The sequence below is a fragment of the Notamacropus eugenii genome, chromosome 2, assembly GCF_028372415.1.
Source record: "Notamacropus eugenii isolate mMacEug1 chromosome 2, mMacEug1.pri_v2, whole genome shotgun sequence".
NCBI lineage: Eukaryota > Metazoa > Chordata > Mammalia > Diprotodontia > Macropodidae > Notamacropus > Notamacropus eugenii.
The window spans coordinates 105,132,228-105,153,783 of NC_092873.1; the positions used below are offsets into that span (position 1 = coordinate 105,132,228).

At 42.1% G+C, this 21,556-nt stretch overlaps 1 protein-coding gene across 19 annotated transcripts in view; it reads right to left on the bottom strand.

Moving 5' to 3' along the window:
* Positions 1–21,556, bottom strand: part of TRERF1 (transcriptional regulating factor 1) — a 334,655-nt gene that overhangs the window by 64,126 nt on the left and 248,973 nt on the right. For all 19 annotated transcript variants that reach the window (XM_072642154.1, XM_072642161.1, XM_072642162.1 and 16 more), the window contains one exon: positions 644–2,375. In XM_072642154.1, coding sequence (XP_072498255.1) covers positions 644–2,104 — 1,461 coding nt within the window. In that variant the 5' untranslated portion in view covers positions 2,105–2,375. The remainder of the gene's footprint in view (positions 1–643; positions 2,376–21,556) is intronic.

Consider the following 21,556-nt stretch of genomic DNA (forward strand, 5'->3'; position numbering starts at 1 on the left):
GCTATGTGACCATGAGCAAGTCACTCAACCCTGTTTGCCTCAGTTTCTTCATCTGTAACATAGAGATAATAATAGCATCTGCCTATCTGCCTGCCAGGGTTGCTGTGAGGACCATGAGGTGCTTAGTGAAGCACCTAGCACATACTAAGTACCATATAAATGTTAGTTATTTCCTCATCTGTAAATGAGAGGATTGGGATAAACAATCTCTAAGATCCCTTTGTTGTCTGATCACTTCAGTCAGGTCCAATTCTTTGTGACTGCATTTAGAGTTTTCTTAGCTGAGATACTGGAGTGGTTTCCTAATTCCTTCTCCAACTCATTTTACAGATGAGGAAACCAAGTCAAAGAGGGTTAAATGACTTGCCCAGGGTCACACAGCTAGTAAGTGTCTAAGGCCAGATCTGCACTCAGGAAGATAAGGCTTCCTCATTCTAAGCACAGCACTCCATCCACTGTACCATCTAGACAAAGACCGACCTGCACTGTACACCAGCCAGGAGCTGAAAAGCCCCACCCACACCCACCCACACCCATATACACCCATCAAAGCTCCATCTTGCCCCAACACACACCCTCTGCTCCACCCCTACTCCCAATCCACACTCCCACCAGAGGAAGAGCTAAAGATTCATGAGGATACCTGGGACCACATAGAACCAGGAGACAGTTGCTGGTGCTGGGGTCCCTTGCTGTTGAGGTGAATCCCTACTTGTGGCAAGAGAGGCCTATGGGTCAGACTGCTGCCCACTGAGTTCACCTCCTCCATCCCTGGGTCAGGGAGTCCCAGTCCACCATGGGAGCCCAGCATGGCCTGGGCTTGCCGGTCACTCTGATATGTCTTCTGCTGCACATTCTCCCGATGCTGCGGCTGCAAGAGACTCTGCTGGTAGAAGTGGCGGCTGTACTGTGGCTGAGGATCCTGGTAGAAATATTGGGGCATAGATCCCAGTTGGATGAGCTGCACTGGGTGGGGGGCCTGCTCCTGGCTGTACTGGTGGGGATCATGCACAGATTTGGGGCCGGGGTCCCTGTGATAGGAAGGGGGTGGGAGCTGCATTTGTTGTTGCTGTTGCGGCTGCTGCTGCTGTAATGGGGGTACCATGGGCTGTGTTGGATAATAATGAGGTAACTGTATGGAGCAGGGTCGCGGGGGCGCCGGGGGCAGCAGTGGCTGTGCTCTGTTCTGTTGCTGCTGCTGTTGCTGCTGCTGCTGCTGCTGCATATCGGGCATGGGCATCCGCTGCTGTCCTGATTGTGGCTGCTGCAGGTAGTAGTGGGCTTGCTGCATCTGTGGCATTGGTTGGGGTAGCATCTGCTGGCCCTGCATGGGCTGGTTGCCCTGGGCAGGCATCTGGGCCATCTGCTGTTGGTAGTCATAGTACAGATGGGCCGGGGAGGGGTGCTGCCCACCCTGCATAACTGGCTTGGGTGGACCATTGGCGAAACCAGAGTGGGCTTGATGGGGCATCTGCTGGTAGCGGGGAGGTATGGTGGGAGGTGCTGCCACCGCCTGAGGTTCAGAGGGCTTCTGAGACAGTAACTGGCGGAGGGCACTGTCACTGGTACCGTCCATCACTGATGACTGGCTGTGTAGCACCTGGGCCATGTTGTTGACCTGGATCCTCAGGTTCTGGTTGGCAAACACCTGGGTGAAAGAGTCTAATTTGTGGAGGACTCCGCTGGTGATCTTCTGGGACCGGATGTCATTGGACTGAGGATAGGCATACGGGTAGCCTTCAGTAGGTTCTACCTGAGCAGATGCCCCCCACATCACATTTGGGTTGGAAAGATTACTACGCAGCTGGATGTGGTTGTTTGGTCCAGCATGACCTCCCCAACCCGTCTGTCTTGAGTTGTCCATCAAGCCAAGGTTTTTGGGACCACTCACCAGGCCCAGGCTGTCCCGAGAGTCCTGGGAGAAGTGGGGAGAGAGGGGAGAGGTTTGGGAAGCTTCCATGCCACCCCCTGCTGATGCAGTACCCCCGTAACTGTGGTTGATTCCATTGCCCCCACTGAGAGCACTGTGTGGCGGCTGTTGGTAGTAAAGGTTCTCATTACCATGGATGCTATGATTAGCTTTGTACATCTGCTGATCCCCCATGGCTCCCTACTTGGTCCTAAATACAGAGGCACCAAAACCATTAAAAATAAAGGGGAGAGGGGAGAGAATGGCAAGGAAAAGAGAATGAAACCCTGAGATAGGCTGAGAGTTGCCAGTGGAGCTACTCGACAGCTGAGGAGTACATATACATGGCGGGAGCTGGGGGCTCCTTTTCAACCCGACACTGATGGCCAGTGCAGATGGCTTCACGTCTTCACGAGGGTCAGGGCACAGGCCAAAGGTTGAACGGTCAATGAGATGCAATTCACTCCTAGGAGAAGAAAAAAAGGAGAGGGAATGAAAATGCTAGTTTTCTCTTGGAAGGACACAGGTGCTATGCCAGGCAAGCCAGTAAAAAAGCACAATGACCTGTTAAGATGGCTAAATACAAGTACATCCCATTTCTCCTATGTCTGACTCTGCAACTTACTGTGTGACCTTGGGCAGGTCACCTGCCTTCTGGACTCCTTAGTTTCTCCTCCTGTAAAGATGAGGGGCATATTGGGTTAAGGTGATCTCTAAAGTTCCTTCCGGCTATAACATTCTATGATCCTCTAAGACACAGCATGGGATAGGAGAAAGAATATTGGTCCTCTGTAGTCACAGGGCTTGGGGTCAAATCCTGCCTGTCACATAATGTCTAGGTGACCCTGAGCAAGTCACCAAATATCCTCAGCTCCTTCATTCATAAAATGAAAGGACTGGAGTAGCTGGACTCAGGATGCTGTGAGCTCTGTCTCTGATCCCTCCTATAAGAATCCAAACTTGTTTGCATGTTTATTTAGCATGTCAGGTTTCCTAGAATGTGATTTGCCGTCTCCTGTTACCAGTCTCAGTTCATCTGTTCACTCATGGACTTTTTTGGGGGGAAGCAATTGAGGTTAAGTGACTTGCCCAGGATCACACAGTAGTGACAAGTATATGAGGCCAAATTTGGACTCAGGTCCTCCTAACTTCAGGGCTAGTACTCTATCCATTGTATCACCTCACTGCCCACTCAATGACTTTCATTGATTCTTCCTAACTCCCAGATATCTCAAACTTGCCATGTCCAACACTGAACTCATTATCTTTCCCCTAAAACCTTCCATTTTCCAGACTTTCCTAATCTCTGATAAAGGCATCAAGGTTTTTCCCCTGTCCTGGATTTGTAACCCCAGCATCATCCCCTCACTGTCCCTCATCCCACAAAATGCAATCAGCTGTCCAAGCTTACTGTTTCTGCCGTCACAACCTATCTCACATCTGTCTCCTCTCCATGAATATAGTTACCACCCCAGCTCAGGTCCTCATCGCCTCTTACCTACATCACTGCTAAACAGACTTCTCCTGATTGATTCCTCTCTCAGGTCCTTCTCCACTTTCGTCCATCCTATAAGCTGCTACTAAGCTAATATTTGTTAAGTAAAGGTTTGACCACGACTCACCTACTCTATCCTTTCTATTGTACAGCCTCTAGGATAAAATATTAACTTCTCAGTTTAACTTTTGGAAACCCTGGCCTCATCCTAACTTTTCAGACTAGCTGGACAGTCCTCTCTCTCACCTGCTGTGACATGGCTAACCTGGTCTTCTCTCTGTTCTTCCTACACAACCCTTTGCCCTAGCCCTACTCTATTCCTGAAATGCACTTCCACCTTGCACCTTGCCTCTGTCTCAGAGACTTACTTCTTTCTTTAAGAGGCAACTCAGGTACCATTTTCTACATCCTCATCCTCCAACTGCTAGTGCCCTCTTTCCCAAACTACCTTTTATTTAATGACTTTGGATATAAATGAAGTCTTCCTGATTCCAGGTCTGACACTTGGAATGAATACATAAACTAATTATTAACTGGTTTCTGTAGAGAGGCACAGTTTATCAAGCTTTGGAAGACTTTACTTCATTTCCCACTGATACACAATGGCTGTGTAGTGTTTGATAACTAGCTTAACCTCTCAGTAACTCTCTAAAACCACAAATTGCAGAAAAAAAGGTTGACCTTCACTGAGAGTGAAGTTTCTCATCTGGAGGAATTCAAGTCTTCCTGACTCCAGGTCTGGTGCTCCACACTATAATCCTCACATGAATATTTCACTCTGTATCAGTAACATCAGAGTTCCAGTTCCTATCTCTATTTCTATTTGTTGACATATTTACTCTGTTAATGACCCTGAATTGTTGTAGGTGCATGATGACATCTTGTCTTCTTAACTAGATTATAAAATCTTGGGGGAAGGATTCATAGTTTTGACTTCTTTTGCATCTCTCTAAGTATAATACTACAACACTAGACTTTGTGAAGCAAACGTTTTGCTCACTTGGCCATTTCTAACTCACTCTTGTCAACTCAGGAGCTAAGTATCATTCAGCAAGAATGAAGGATAAACTGATAGACAGCCAGGGTGCTGCACTGAGAACTGTGAAATGTAAAAAATCTACAGAACTCTGAGTAGATTCTCTATGGTAGGTCTACAGAAGAACATGGGCAAAGAAGGACATAGAATGCCAAGGCATGGCTAGATTGTGTTCTGCACTCAAGGATGGAATATCTGTCCTTAAAAGATCACAGACCCATTGCAATTTTCCAGCACTGTGATCCCAGAGCTGTGCCAAATATTACAAATAACAAATCCTTCCATATCACAGGCTATCATGGCCCCAGAGATCCCCTGGTGCCTCATAATGTTCAACTCAACCTGTCCATCACATTTACCTCACCTTCCCTGGGCAACCCATCTGTTTCATACTATTATGTATTCCTCTTATGTATCTATTCCATTCTATGATGTATCATGTTTTTCTCTTCATAAGTCTTTGCTTCCTCATAGGTTATCATGACCAAAGAATTTATTGCCTTTTGGTAAGCATCCTCTCTGTATTTAGTTGAGCAAATATAATAACATAGTAATAATTAATGGACATGGTCTATTGGTATCTACATAATGTTAGAGAAAACTTGAAGGATTGGTGGACTCTTCAGCAGAATTATCAGAATTAATGAATCTGCTTGCAATTATTAAGTACCTACTATGTGCCAACCATTATACTAGGCTCTGAGGATATAAAGACAAAATTGAAATAGTCTCCGGTGTCAGGGAGCTTACAATCTAACTGAGGAATATAAGATATATAAATGTAAGTATGGAAGAAAAATATAGATGAGAGATGCCCAAGATAGGCAAGAAAAGATGGGCTACTCCATTATTCCACTGTTAAAGGAAGTACCAATCTGGATGAGAGCTCTAGTATATACATCTATACTATACAGTATACACTGTATAAAATATACATCTTTTCTCCCTCAATATATCATAAGGTACTAAAGGGCAGAAACCATGTGTATTTATCTGTGTATCTGACCCTCTAGTAAAGTGTGTGGAACACAGTAAAAGTTAAGCAAATGTTTGCTGAATGAATGTTCCCCTCTGTTGGCAGGGGAATTAAGTATCCAAGGAGGAAGCCTGTCAGAAAGGAGCATGGTTTTAAAAAGCTAGAGAGGAAGTTCCTTTTGGCCTGTGCTACTACAGGATTTGTTTGCTTACAATTCAGAAGGGGTTCCACCCACCTCCTACCAGACCATCCCAACTTGTTCAAGAAAGAAACGCAGTTTTTCTCATTTCCTCTACCAACCTAAAAATATGTAGAGACAGAGAAAGAGATTTCTAAGGTGATTGTGGTTATCTAGCCTAAAAAAGCTCTGCTCTTGGGTCTACTGGAAAAGTTTTCTTCAAATTTTTCAAGGATCCCTTTATTCCCCCCTCCTCAACCAAGGGAAGGAAAAAAAAAAGAGGTTGAACTAAGTGAATTTTCCCAGCATGTTGGCAGATGTTCCACAGCCTCCATAAGTAATATTGCTCGGGCTGGTGATTGGTCTTCTAATAAAGTCTACAGTGAGTATTTTATAATCCTGTAATCTGACTAACATGAACATGTGCTGCCAATAAAAATGATTAGACACACCAATCTCATCCAACCCTCATTCAAAGCAATCTCCTTTGTCTCTTCTTCCTCTCTGGATCCATCTCAGCCCTCCCAGAGCCATCACAACTTCAGACAGGAGGCTGAAAAGGCTTTTGATGGGGCTTTAGTGATGGCTCTCCCAGATGTGAACTGGTTTTCAGGGTTACATTTTGGCAATCATCTGCAGTTCCCTTTCCTTCCTGAGGCTGACAAATCCCATCTCATCATCTGCTATCAATAGTTTCCTTTCAAGTTAGCAGCACCCCCTCTAGTGTATTCAACAATAAGAATCTGGGGGCCTTCATCCCATGAGGGAGCCTAGCCTCACTTTTCTATTAGGTGGCAAAGACATGAGATAATTCAGTCCATTGTAACATGTAAATGATGGTTTGCCCAATTCCAAGATGACACCACACACTCACACACGCATGCACGCACGCACGCACACACACACAGACACACACACACACACACACACCCCTTCCCCAACCAAACGGAGGAAGACTGGGTTTGGAATTACAGCAACAGTAAAACTCAGTTTCCCTAACAGGTTTAGTTTAGGGGTCTCACAGAGGTCTGTGCTAGGGATGATGTGCCATCATCCCAAATCTGGCCAGGACAACCCTTGTACCTTTTTCAGCTGTAGGAACTGTAGGAAAATATCTGTGGAAGCTACTGTTTTGGATTCCTTTGGCTCTGGGGCATCACAGTACAATGGAAAAGACACTGGATTTAGAGTCCAAAGGTGCTGGGTTTTAATTATTCCAAATCTACTATTCACTAAAAAGGCAAAGTGGTGCAGTGGATAGAGTGCCAGGCCTGGAATCAGGAAGACCCAAGTTCAAACTGACCTTAGACACTTACTAGCTGGGAACCCTGGCCAAGTCACTTCACTCTGTTTGCCTCAGTTTCCTTATCTATAAAATGAAATGGAGAAGGAAATGGCAAACCTCTCTAGTATCTTTGCCAAGAAAACCCCAAATGCGATTACAAAGTCAGACATGACTCAACAATAACAAAAACTACCTCGTACAAAGCCCTTAACCTCTCTGAGTCCCAGCTTCCCCCTCTATAAAATGGAGGTGACCATTTCACACAGCATGGTATAGTGAGATAAAGTGCTGGAGCTGTAGCCTGAAAGCCTCAAGTTCAGATCCCAACTCAAGACACTTATTAGCTGTGTGACCCTGGGAAAGTCATTTAACCAACCTTTCTTGACCTCATTTCCTCAGTTATAAAATGAAGGGGTTGGAAAAGATAACCTTTAAGGACCTTTTACAATCTTTAAAATACCTTCCAGATCTAAAACTATGATCTGTAGGCATTTGTACATAGTAGGCACTCAGTATTCACTGCTTTGACTGAGTAGGTCAAAAAAGGACAATGCATGTGGAGATCAGAAAATCCAAGTTCAAATCCAAGTCTACCACTTAGTAGAATTTCCAGGTTGGAAAGGACTTTAGAAGTCATCAGGTCCAGCTTGCACTTCATCCCTGACAAATGGTCAGCCAGTTTCTATCTGAAAACCTCTCCTAATAGGCAGGAAGAACTCATCCCCTCCTGTAGATGCCCATCATATTTCTGAACTATTCTAATTGTTAAGAAATCTACCCTCATGAAGTCCTCAGAAAAACTTGGGAAGATTTATATGAACTGAGCCAAGTAAAATGAGAAGAAACAGGAGAACATTGTACACAGTAATAGCAATAGTGTACAATGATAAACTATGAATGACTTATTCTCAGCAATACAGTGATCCAAGACCATTATAAAGGACTTATGATGAAAAATGCTATCCATCTCAGAGAACTGATAATGTTTGAGTGCAGATCGAAGCATACTTTTTCTTCCCTTTCTTTTTCTTTTTTTTCTTTTTTCTTTTCTCTCACAACATAACATGGAAACATTTTGCATGACCACACATGCAACCTTTACCAAATTGCTTTCCTTTTCAATAAAGGAGGAAAAGGGAAGATGACAGGGAGAGAATTTGGAACTCAAAAAGATTTTAAAACGAATATTAAAAATTGTTTTTACATGTATTTGGGGAGAAAATAAAATATTAAAATTTAAAAACAAAAAGATAAAAAAATATGGAGGACAAAAAAATAAATAAATTTTTCTGTATGTGGAGTTGAAAACTGCTACCCACTACTCCAAGTTCTGAACTATGGCGCCAATCACAGTTACTCTAATTCCCCTTTCCCATCATAGTTAGCCACTCACACCTGAACACTGCTATTAGATTTCCCCAACTAAGTCTTCTTGACTCCAGGTCAAATGCTCCTAGTTCCTTTAAATGATCTTCTTATGGCATGGATTCTAATCAAACTAAATGTCCTCTTTCTATGAGCCTTATCTTTTTTTTTTGCCTTGGTTATCAGTAAAACAGGGTATTACTACCTGCACTAGTTAATTCATAGAAAGCTAGTCATAGCTGTGCCAGATCAAGTGAGCCAATTCATGGAACTATTTGCCGTTAAGAAGCTTTCTGTATCAAGATGAGGGATCATTATCATAATCATCCTCAGGGACACAGTCCATCAGCATTAATCTGGCTTCCTTTCTTCCGTATGGTAGGGAAAAAGAAAGCCATATCACATTTGGTTATCATTCATACATTCATGCACTGACTGAGCACCTACTTGACACTCAGCCCTAAAGGAGAAAGCTACAAGCCCAGACACACACATCAACTTTATGTAAGCTCCCCAACCCCAGATCAGGACTGGTAGAGTCAAACTGGTCACAGAGTCAGATCTTTGCTCTGCTCCCATTACATGGTAGTAGACAAGCTAACGGGTAGTGACAGGGAAGACAAGAAAGACAAGGAACAGTGTCTGAGGGGCCTGAACAATCAAAGAGACCTGGAATTGGAGTCCAGATCCAGAGTTCAAATCCTGATTCTTAACTCTTACTAGCTTTATTACTTTGGGGAAGTCAGTTTATCTCTCTGAGCCTCAGTATCCTCATTTGTTTAAAAATTAAAAAAGGAATCTTAATCCTTACACTGCCCATCTCAACGGACTGTTTTAGGGAAAATTAAACTGCTGTCACAAGTCATTATTGTGGGAAAATAGCATATATGCCCTGGTCTGGCCAGTTGAGTGTCAAATGAATGGGACTGACTGAGGAGGGGGAAATTATAAATAAAGAAGAGAAGAGCATGGCCCACCTACTACAACCCCCTCAAACACTGAGATTAAAGCTACTGGTCTGTGGCTTCCAGTGAATGAAGAGAGGAAGCATGGTAAAGGGGAGGAGATGAGGGCCTAGGTGACTAGCATGGGGAAGGTTCCTTTTCTCAGTGAGCCAGAAGCAGGGTCCACTGTACATTAGCTGGAGACAGCTCCCCTGTTCTCCATAATTCAAACAGCTATGTCAGGGTAGGGTAGGACAGTTGGGATTAAAAGCTATCCAACTGCCCCCCTTCATCTTTTCCCTGGGGACAGTAGCACAGGGACTGAAGACCCTTCGGTTAGGTGCAGTGGTTTCATTTCTAGGTTCTGGTGGGGGAAGGGTTGCTATAGCAACATGATCCTGGATTCTGTGGAAGTTTAGGATGGGGGGAGGGAGGATGAGCTTGAGTGCAAAGGAAGGAAGGCCCTGAAGGGAGGGAGGGCTGTCAAACAGCTCCATCCATCCCCAACCCCCTATAAAGTAAATTATTAATCTCATAAAATAACAAGTCATGCAAATGAGGCTAAGAAAATACCTTCAGGGTTTAGTTCCGCTTACCCAAAGTCCCACACCCAAGATCCTGGGAACCCTCACTGCCAAAAGAGAGTCTAGCATTGGGGCCCTCAGGGAAGGAAGTATGTATGAAGGAGGGGCCCTTCCAGAGGATAAGGAGGACAAAAAGGAGGAGGGCTGGGGAAAGGGAGAGAAGCAGAGCCAGGAAAGGGAGGAGCTACCTTCTCCTCTGCCTCCCTAAAGAACAGGCCAGTCACAGATGTGACCACAGCTGGCTCCCTCTCTCTCTAAACACATGCTCTACCTACAAAAAAAGATTTGAATATCTGGTCAATTTGGCTTAGAAATAAGGGTCATGGTGATAAAGTTCATGGTTTGGATTCAGGAAGGGAACCCTTAACTTTGCTCTGTTCTGGAGCCAAATTCAATTCAATAAACATCTTCTATGGGCAAGACACTGGAGATAAAAAGATAAAAAGGGAAATATTTGTAGCATCATAGATCTAAAAGGGAAGTCAGACTCTATCCAATCCACCCCCTCTCATCTTACAAATGATTAAACTGAGATCCTAAGAGTGCTGAGCCCAATAAAAATGCCTCTTATACAGGTAAGAAGCATCACAGACAGGATTTGAACTTAAGTCCTATGAATCCTAGGGTTACCCCTAGGATTCTTTCTACTTCACTGCCTTCCAAACAGGAATATGCACACAAAGCAATACAAAATCATTTCAAAGGAGAGACAAAATGCTAGCAACTGAAGGGATTAGGAAAGGTTTTTGTGGGAGGTGGTGGTGCTATCACTATGTCCATTTTACATCTGAGGAAACTGAGGCAGAGAAAAAGAAAATGACTTGCCCAGGGTCACTTAAGGGCTGAGGCCATATTTTAATTCAGGTTATTCTGACTTTAGGCTTAGAGCTTTATCCACCATCCACTTTGATGATTCTGTGTGGAGTTATAACTGTCAATGCAAACCATCCCTCCTAGAGAACAGATCAAAGCACATTTTATAATCACAGGCAGGAATCAAGGCCAACATTTTGTGCAAAATGGACTTGGATGCTATCTCCGACTGTGTTTAATTTGATCCTTCTTGTCTCCCATTCCTATTCACCCAATGAATGGAGCAACCCGTTACATGGGCAGCTAGGTGGCACAGGAGATAGAGTGCTAGGTTTGGAGTCAGAAAGACTCCTTTTCCTGAGTTCAAATCTAGTCTTAGACACTACCTATGTGACCCTTAGCAAATCATTCAATTCCATTTGCCTCAGTTTACTCATCTATAAAATGAACTGGAGAAGGAAATGGCAATCATTACAGTATCTTCGCCAAGAAAACCCCAAATGGGGTCACAAAGAGTCAGACATGACTGAACAACAATAACCACCTTGCTACATACAAATACTGAATATATAGTGGGCAAGGAAGATAAGCAAAACAGCCACATCCTTCCAGGAGTTCTAAGTACAAAAGAATCATTTCATTCTCTGAAAGACTTGGCTGAATTCAATCATTCTCCAATAATAATTATGTCCATTAAACCAAGATCCCTATATATATATATATAAGAGTATATGAAGAGTGGAAGTTTGAGCCTGACCAGTTAATTCAAGGGTTAGTGCATAAAGCTCATAAGGCCAAGGTCATGCATTCAGATTCTATTTGAATCAGTTATATCTGAGAAAATAAAGCTTCTGTGCTTGGCTGGTTCCTTTGGAAATATGGATCACTGGTCATCAAGAAGACTAAGGAAGAGGGTATGGTGGGGAAAGCTCTCTACATCTCACCTAAAACAAATCAGAAAATACATCCTGTGATGGAGGACTCAAATATTCACTGATACAACTTTGATAATTCATAGTTCGGTTATCCATGATCTAAAAGGAAAACCTGATGAAATTTGAGCCTTCAAAAAATGTGGGGCCTTAAGAGTCAAAGAGTTGGGTTCTCTTCTGGCTTACTAGTTGTGTGGCTCTGGGCAAGTGATTACATTTCTCAAAATGTCAGTTTCCTCTTCTATGAAACAGAAATAATGATATATTAATATATAATATATAATAATATACAGTGACAGCTAGGTAGTACAGTGGATAGAGCAAATGCCCTGGAGTCAAGACTTGAGTTCAAATCTGTCTTGGGACACTTACTAGCTGTGGAACCCTGGACAAGTCACTTAACTCCAATTATCTCCACCACCACCCCCAAAAAAACCCAATCCTACCTATACCACAAAGCATGGTTATAAAGAAAGTTATTGGGAATTGTAAAGAGCTGTAAGAATGAGTATTTATTATGACTTCTTCCCTACCTTTCATATAGATGAACCAACCACACCACAACCAGACCCTCCCTTGTTGGCCAACATATAGATGACCTTGCACTTTTCCTGACAAGTGCCGAGCCTTCCTCTGCTGGAACACCTTTGGTGAGAGAGAATTCACCCAGGCATCAGGCAGCCAATTCCACTTTTCTTCAATTATTGTTATTGTTTCTTAAATAGCATTCTCAGATTTGCAAAGCACTTTAAATATATTATCTCATTTGATCTTGACAACAATCCTGTGAGGTGGGTGCTGTTATTTTCTCCATTTGACAAACGGGGACACCAAAGTAGAGAAGAGTTAAAGATCACAAAGATAGTAAGTGTCTAAAGGAGAATTTGAACTTGGGTCTTCCTGATTCCAAGTCCAGCACTCCAGCCACGGTGACGCCTCGCTCTTTCTCACTGACAATTCTGCTTCTTTATTGTTTTTGTTGTTGTTTTTTACATACACACATACATAGCTGCATATGTGTATGTGTGTGTGTGTGTGTGTGTGTGTGTGTGTGTAAATTTGGAGAGGGAGAGAGGGAGGGAAGGGAGATAGGGAGGGAGGGAAAGAAAGGAAGGGAGAGGGAGAGAGAGAGGGTGGAGGGAGAGAGGGAGAGAGGGAGAGGGAGGGAGGGAGAGAGAGACAGGGAGAGAGGGAAGGGGAGAGAGAGAGGGAGACAGAGAGAGAAAGAGAGGGGGGGAGAGAGGGAGGAAAGAGAGGGAGAGAGAGAGGGAAAGGGGAGGGGGAGATGGGGAAAAAGGAGGGAGTGAGAGAGAGAGAGGGGGAGGGAGGGAGAGAAGGAGAGAAAGGAGGCACCATATTCAAAAATTGTTGAAGTTCTACCCTCAAGAACAAAGCAGGGAAAACCAAATTCCTCTTCTTCATGATAATCCTTTAAATATTTGAAGAAAGCAATCATGGACCCCTTAAATCTTCTCTTCTAAATATTTCTTAGTGCCTTCAGAACTTCCTCATATGATAAGGTTTCTATTCCACTCACCATCCCTGGTGATCCTGCTCTGGACAAGCTCTGACTTGACAAAGTTCCTATGAAAATGTGGTGCCCAGACCTGCATGAAATACTCCAGATGTGGGCTGATGTGCAGTGGAACTATCACTGCTTTAATTCTGGGAACCAGAGACTTTTATGAATAAGACTGCAATTAAGATTTTTTTAATACATCCATCAACTGTTGACTCATGTTGAAGTTGGAAAACACATGACATTTTTTCACATGAAAATCCTAAGCACACACATTTTGTGTGCTTAGGCAGTTGTTGTTTCTGAAGCATGTCTAGGATTTTACATTTGGGACTATTATTCTATTTAATATTGTTAGATGTGGGCCATGACACCATCTTGTTAAGATCTCAATTCCTGCTTCTATCATTCAACATAAATTTGTTCTGCCTCCCATCAGAGATTAAGGGAATTGACATTTCTTTACTTGGATGACTGGAGAGACTAAAATGATAATCTGATGAAATTTTTGAACTACCTGAACATTTGAATTATTCAAAGTCCTCAACCACACCTCCACCACATGGGACATTTAAGAGTTGATGCCCAGATGAAACTCACATTCACTTTGTTCCTTAAAGTTGCATTAAGTTCTTTTCAAAATGCCTGCTTAGAAATCTAATCAATTGCCCATGTCAGTGTGTATGTGCATGCGCGCGCGCGTGTGTGTGTGTGTGTGTGTGTGTGTGTGTGTGTGTGTGTGTGTGTAAAATCTCTAATTAGAACTACAGTCTTCCTCGAAGCTAAAGCAGTTAGGAAGGAGATTTAAATATATTATTTATAAATTATTACAATTTGCTGCATCTGTGGCATTGGTTGGGGTAAATTTCCCCTCTCTATCTCCTACACTGCCATCATTATTAGGCATGACATTATCACCTTTTTCCTTACAGATGGCTCTCTACCGGCTCACCTTGCTACCAGCCTCCTCTGTTTACTCCAATTTATCCTTTTAGATATATCTTTAATGCAGGTCTGATTATGTTACACATTCCCCACCCCTTACCCCCACTTCTCTATCACCAACCCTGTCCTGTGCTCAAAAACATTCATGAGTACCCCACTACGTCTAGAATAAAAACCAAATATCTCCATGTGGCATAAGCTGTCCTGCTCAATCCAGCTAAAATTCACCCCTCCAATCTTGCCACATTACACCTCCCTTCACAAACCCTTGACCATGTCCTATGCTCTCTTTCATTAAGCTTAAAAGGTATCCTTCCCCAACCTCCACTTGTCACCTCTGCTTGCTAAGAGTCTACATTTACTTTTTACAACCCAGCTCGAATGTCACTTCCTCCAAGAAGTCTTATCTCAAAAATCCTCCCCTGGAAGTGGTCTTCTCCTCTGAATTCTTCCAGTCCATTACTGATGTCTCTTTTTCACATTCATCAGGTATATCTTGCATTATGATTCTATGTCTATGTCTTACATCTCCTCCACTGAAATCACCTATAGGATCAGAGATTTGTAACTGAATGGGACATTACAGGTCATCACATCCAACTCTTTTGTTTGAAACAAGAGGGAACTGAGACCCAGAGAAGCAAGGCCATACAAGAAAGTATATCATTTGACTTCTACACACTTTTACAAGTTACAGTTATCCCTTCCACATCTCAACTTTCCCTTTCACAGTTTTGATACAGCACAGGTTGACATAAGAAATTAAATGAGATTTTTTTTTTTTTTGGAGTTTTGTGGAAACCGTGGACAACATGAAAAGGCCAGCAGATAGCACTGAAAACATTTAAGAAACTCAGAAATGCAAAAAAACCACACGTACAGTATTGTATAATATCAACATATTTTATCTTTTAATACCATAATAATTCAGACTTCATCTCTGGTAAAAAGGGAAGGCCAAAAGCTTTTACGCATATTTTCCACATTGTGGGGAGGCTGCCCCCTTAACCTCCACAATACGGAAGAGAAAACTACACTTGTAATTTGTATTTGTAGGATTTGAACCCATGTTGTCTCACTTTAAACTGTATATTCTTTCCACTATGTCATGAGAGACAAGATCACATCTGTATTTATCTCTGTATCTCCCTGAGTACAACGCTTTACACATAGCAGCACACAACAAGAGAAGTAAAGATAGAAGGGACCACAGAGATTATTTAGTTCAGTCACCCAGTTTTGCAAATGCAAAAAACTAAGGCTTTGAAATTTTAAGTTAGATGTTCAAGGTCACAAAGGGTTGAACTGTACTCAGGAAATAATACTAACTTTAGATTTGACCAAAATAAAAAAAGTGAATCTGCTAAAGGGAACAGAGGAGGAGGGGCTGAAAATTTTAAGGCCAAGAAAAATGACTGCTGTAAGACCCAGTGTGTTGTTTTATTTGTACCATAATTCCAAGTCCATTAGTGCTGACAGGAATCAACCATAACCGTTTCATATAGATTCTTGTAGATTTGAATGGAAAAACCAATGGGCCTCCTAACAAACATTTCAATGCATTACAAGGGACAGTGCTACTCAGCCCACCTCATAGGTGTAAGATAAGAGGTAGAGGTTAACAATTTGGCAGCTGATCCAGAAAAAGAATATCTGAATTTTCAGAAATCTCATGTCTGTCTCTTTCCACTAGACCTATTCTTTCAACACATTAGTTTGTTGTTGTTGTTTTACCACTGAACAATCCTTAAATAGTTCCCTTGCCATCGCACAGATACTATGTCAGCTCTAAGCTAACTACTTACCAATTTCTCAACACTTCCAGATAGGTTCTCAATTCCTAGCTGTCAACAGACAGGAGTATTCATACTTCTGAACCTAAAGGAATTTTTGATCAGCCAAGGCAACAAAGTCTCTTATGAGGTATTTTTATGAGCATATGTTTTATGGTTACTTTCTTCAGTGGATAACACCTGGAAATGAATGAATTATTCATCAACGGGATGGCTGAACAAATTATGACATATCAATGTAATGGGACACTACAGTGCTATAAGAAATGATGAAAGGGAGGGGACAGAGACAAGATGGCAGAGTAAAGGCAGGGACCTGCCTGAGCTCTCCCTCAAAGCCCTCCAAATACCTCTAAAAATGACTCTAAACAAATTCTAGAGCACCAGAACCCACAAAATGACAGAATGAAAAAAATTTCCAAGATAATCTAGAAGGTCGACAGGAAAGGTTTGTTGCACCACGATGAGAAAGGAGTGTAGTCTAGCACAGGCTGGGCCAGTGCAGACCAGGACCCAGCAAACTTGGAGCAGGACTCAGAGTGACCGAATTACTGGCAACAGTGGTGATTTCCAGACTTCTCAGAGAGAGGGACCACCTTGGAAGAACTGAAAACTTACAGAAGTATCTCTACAAACAGCTGCACAAAACCTCTAAAGTTTGAGACAGTGTGCCCTCCAACCTGGAAGAGGAGTCCTACCTTAACAAAGAGTTAAAAAGTCAAGTAACAGACTGGGAAAATGAGCAAACAATGGAAAAAATGCTTGACTTACTTTGGTGACCACAAAGATCAAATAAACACTCAGAAGGAGACAACAAACTCACAGCTCTGTCATCTAAAGCTTCCAAGAAAAATGTGAGTTGGTCTCAGGCCATGGAAGAGTTCAAAAAGGATTCTGAAAATCAAGTAAGAGAAGTGGAGGAAAAATTGGGAAGAGAAATGAGAGTGATGCAAGGAAATCATGAAAAACACATCAACAGCTTGGTAAAGGAGAAACAAAAAAATACTGAAGAAAGTAACACCTTGGGGGTGGAGCCAAGATGGCAGAGTAGAAAGATACACATATACTAGCTCTTCCCCCACAGCCCATAAAATACCTGTAAAGAAGGACTCTCAACAAATTCTAGAGCAGCAGAAGCCACAGATCAACAGAGTGGAGATTTCCAGCCCAGGGTGACCTGAAAGGCCTACAGGAAAGGTCTGTTGCATCGAACACGGAGTGGTGTCCAGCCCAGCCTTGGCTGCTCAGCACACTGCCTGGAGGAGGACTTGAGCAGGCCTCAGGGGCAGAATCCTCAGAGGCAGTAGCAAGGGTTTGCAGATCCCTCAACCCACAGGCGCCAAAGGTCAGTGGGAGGATTTTTTCAGCTGGCCAAGAAGGGAGTAGGGTCTTCCCATAGCTCTGGCCTCAGGTGGCAGTGGTAGAGGCCGCATCAGGTGGTAGCAGCTCCCACAGCAGCCCGCATCCATTGTTGGATTGTAAAGCCCCTGGGAGCAGCTGATCCTACCTCAGCCCTGTGTGGCGGTCCTGCCCCCACCTAATGCTCCTGAAGGAACTGAGAAGCTGATTTTTATCTTACAATGAATGGCAGCCCTTCCTCCCCCCCACCCCCCACCCAAGCTTATCTGAATCTCAGCCCCCAGTGCTGGCTTGGTGGAACTGAAGGCCAGGTGACTGTGGAGACGAAACTCTACTACTCACAGATTCTGGGTACAAAAGTTTCCGTGTTGCTCCCAGACCAGTGTACATGCTTGACTGTGCCACCTTGGAGGAACTGAGATCTTACAGATCCCCAGAGTATACCCTACTCTTGACAAAGGACCCAAAAGCCAAGTAACCAGTTGGGAAAATGCCCAAAAAAGGGAAAAAAGTAAGACTACAGAAGGTTACTTTCTTGGTGACCAGATATCTTCTCCCATCCTTTCACACTAGGAAGAACAATGCTTGCCATCAGGGAAAGACATAAAAGTCAAGGCTTTGGTATCCCAAATATCCAAAATAAATATTCAATGGTGTCAGGCCATGGAAAAGCTCAAAAGGGATTTTGAAAATCAAGTAAGAGAGGTGGAGGAAAAACTGCAAAGAGAAATGAGAGAGATGAAAGAAAAGCATGAAAAGCAGGTCAACACCTTGCTAAAGGAGACCCAAAAAAATGCTGAAGAAAATAACATCTTGAAAAATAGGCTAACTCAACTGGAAAAAGAGGTAAAAAAGCCAATGAGGAGAAAAATGCTTTAGAAAACACAATCAGCCAAATGGAAAAGGAGGTTCAAAAGCTCACTGAAGAAAATAGTTCTTTCAAAATTAGAATGGAACAGATGGAGGCTAATGACTTTATGAGAAACCAAGAAATCACAAAACAAAACCAAAAGAATGAAAAAATGGAAGATAATGTGAAATAGCTCATTGGAAAAACAACTGACCTGGAAAATACATCCAGGAGAGACAATTTAAAAATAATGAGACTACCTGAAAGCCATGACCAAAAAAAAGAGCCTGCACATCATCTTTCATTAAATTATCAAGGAAAACTACCCTGATATTCTGGAACAAGAGGGCAAAATAAATATTGAAAGAATCCACTGATCACCTCCTGAAAGAGATCCAATAAGAGAAACTTCCAGGAACATTGTAGCCAAATTCCAGAGTTCCCAGGTCAAGGAGAAAATATTGCAAGCAGCCAGAAAGAAACAATTTGAGTATTGTGGAAAAACAATCAGGATAACACAAGATCTAGCAACTTCTACATTAAGGGATCAAAGGGCATGGAACAAAAACCCAAGAATCACCTACTCAGCAAAAATGAGTATAATACTTCAGGGGAAAAATGGTCTTTCAATGAAATAGAGAACTTTCAAGCATCCTTGATGAAAAGACCAGAGCTGAAAAGAAAATTTAACTTTCAAACACAAGAATCAAGAGAAGCATGAAAACATAAACAGGAAAGAGAAATCATGAGGGACTTACTAAGGGTGAACTGTTTACATTCCTACATGGAAAGACAATTATTTGTAACTCTTGAAACTTTTTTCAGTATCTGGGTAGTTGGTGGGATTATATATACGTGCACACGCACATACACACACACATACACACACAGAGACAGAGAGCACAGCGTGAGTTGAATAGGAAGGGATCATACGTAAAAAAATGAAATTAAGGAGTGAGAAAGGAATATATTGGGAGGAGTAAGGGAGAAATGGAATGGGGCAAATTATCTCTCATAAAAGAGGCAAGCAAAAGACTTTTTAGTGGAAGGAAAAAGAGGGGAGATGAGAGAAAAACATGAAGTTTACTCTCATCACATTCCACTAAAGGAAGGAATAAAATGCACACTCATTTTGGCATGAAAACTTATCTTACAATACAGGAAAGTGGGGGAGAAGGGGATAAGCAGGGTGGGGGGGATGATGGAAGGGAGGGCAATGGGAGGAGGGAGCAATTAGAAGTCAACACTCTTGGGGAGGGACAAGGTCAAAAGAGAGAACAGAAGAAAGGGGGGGCAGGATGGGATGGAGGGAAATATAGTTAGTTTTACACAACATGAGTATTATGGAAGTCATTTGCAAAATTACATATATATGGCCTATATCGAATTGCTTGCCTTCCCAATGGGGATGGGTGGGGAGGGAGGAAGGAAGAGAAGCTGGAATTCAAAGTTTCAGGATCAACTGTTGAGTATTGTTCTTGGATACAACTGGGAAATAAGAAATACAGGTAATGGGGTATAGAAATTTATCTTGCCCTACAGGACAAAAGAGAAGATGGGGATAAGGGAAGGGAGGGATGTTAGAAGGGAGGGCACATTGGTTGTAAGGGTAATTAGAATGCTCAGTGTTTTGAGGTGGGGGGGAAGAGATGGGGAGAAAATTTGGAACTCAAATTTTATGGAAATGAATGTTGAGAACTCAAAATAAATAAATTTTAAAAAAAAAGAAAGTAACACCTTAAAAAATAGATTAGGCCAAGTGGTAAAAGAGATCCATAAAAGCCAATGAGAAGAATGCCTTAAAAGCAGAATTGGCCAAATAGAAAAGGAGGTTGAGAAGCTCATTGAAGGAAACAATTCCTTAAAAATTAGAACGGAGAAAATGAAAGGTGATGACTTTATGAGAAATCAAGAAATCATAAAGCAAAACCAAAAGAATGAAAAAACAGAAGACAGTATGAAATATCTCAGTGGAAAATTGACCTGGAAAATAGATTCAAGAGAGATAATTTAAAAATTAGTGGACTGCCTGAAAGCCATAATCAAAAAAAGAACCTATATTTCATCTTTCAAGAAATTATTAAAGAAAACTGCCCCAATATTCTAGAACTAGAGGGTAAAATAAAAATTGAAAGAATCCACCCATCGTCTTCTGAACAAGATCCCAAAATGAAAACTGCCAGGAATATTGTAGCCAAATTCCAGAGTTCCCAGGTTAAGCAGAAAACATTGCAAGCAGACAGAAAGAAACAATTCAAACGTCATGGAGTCACAATCAGAATAACATAAGATTCAACAGCTTCTACGTTAAAGGATTGGGAGAGCTTGGAATGTGATACTACAGAGGGCAAGGGGGCTAGGATTACAACCAAGAATCACCTACTCAGTATATAATCCTTGAGGGGAGAAAATGGACATTAAGTGAGACAGAGGAATTTCAAGCATTCCTGAGAAAAGATCAGAACTAAATAGAAAATTTCACTTTCAAATACAAAACCCAAGAGAAGCATGAAAAGGGAATCAGGATGGATAAATCATATGGGTCTTTAAATTAAAGTTAAATTGCTTACATTATCACATGGAAAGATGATATTTGTAACTCATAAGCCCTTTGTCATTATTAGGGTAGTTACAAAGAGTATATATAGACAGAGGGTATAGGTCCGAGTTGAATATGACGGGATGATATCTAGAAAATAAAATTAAGGGATGAAGAGAGTGGAATATATTGGGAGAAAGAGAAAGGGAAGATATAATGGGGTAAATTTCTCACATAAAGAGGCAAGAAAAAGTTTTTACAGTGGAAGGGAAGGGGGAGAGATGAGGGGGAGTGAGTAAATCTTACTTTCATCAGAATTGGTTCAAAGAGGGAATAACATATACACTCAATTGTGTATGGAAACCTCTCTTACCCTATAGAAAGCAGGGGGGAAGGAGGAGGGAAGGTGGGGGGGAATGATAGAAGGAGGGCAAATTCGAGGAGGGGGCAGTCAGAAGCAAAACATTTTTGAGGCAGGACAGGGTGAAAGGAGAGAGAGAACAAAACAAACAGGGTTGGGGGGAAATAGTCTTTCACAATATAGACTATTATGGAAGTGTTTTGCATGACTACACATGTATAACCTATATCAAATTGCTTGCCTTTTCAATGTGGGGGTTGGAGAGGGAGGATGGGAGAGAATTTGTAACTCAAAGATTTAAAAATGAATGCTAAAATTGGTTTTACATGTAATTGGGGGAAAATAAAATACTAAGAGGAAGAAGGAAAGAAGGAAGGAAGGAAGGAAGGAAGGAAGGAAGGAAGGAAGGAAGGAAGGAAGGAAGGAAGGAAGGAAGGAAGGAAGGACATGATGAAAGGGATAGTTTCAGAGAAACCTAGGAAGATGTATGAAGGGATGGAAAGTCAGCAGAACCAGGAAGACAATTTATACAATATCAACATTGTAAAGACTCTGGAAATCTTAAGAACCTAATCAACATAATGACCAACTACAATTCCAGAGGACTCACGATTAAACAAGTTAACTAGTTATCTCCTGAAGGGACAGAGATGGACTCCAGATGCAGAATGAA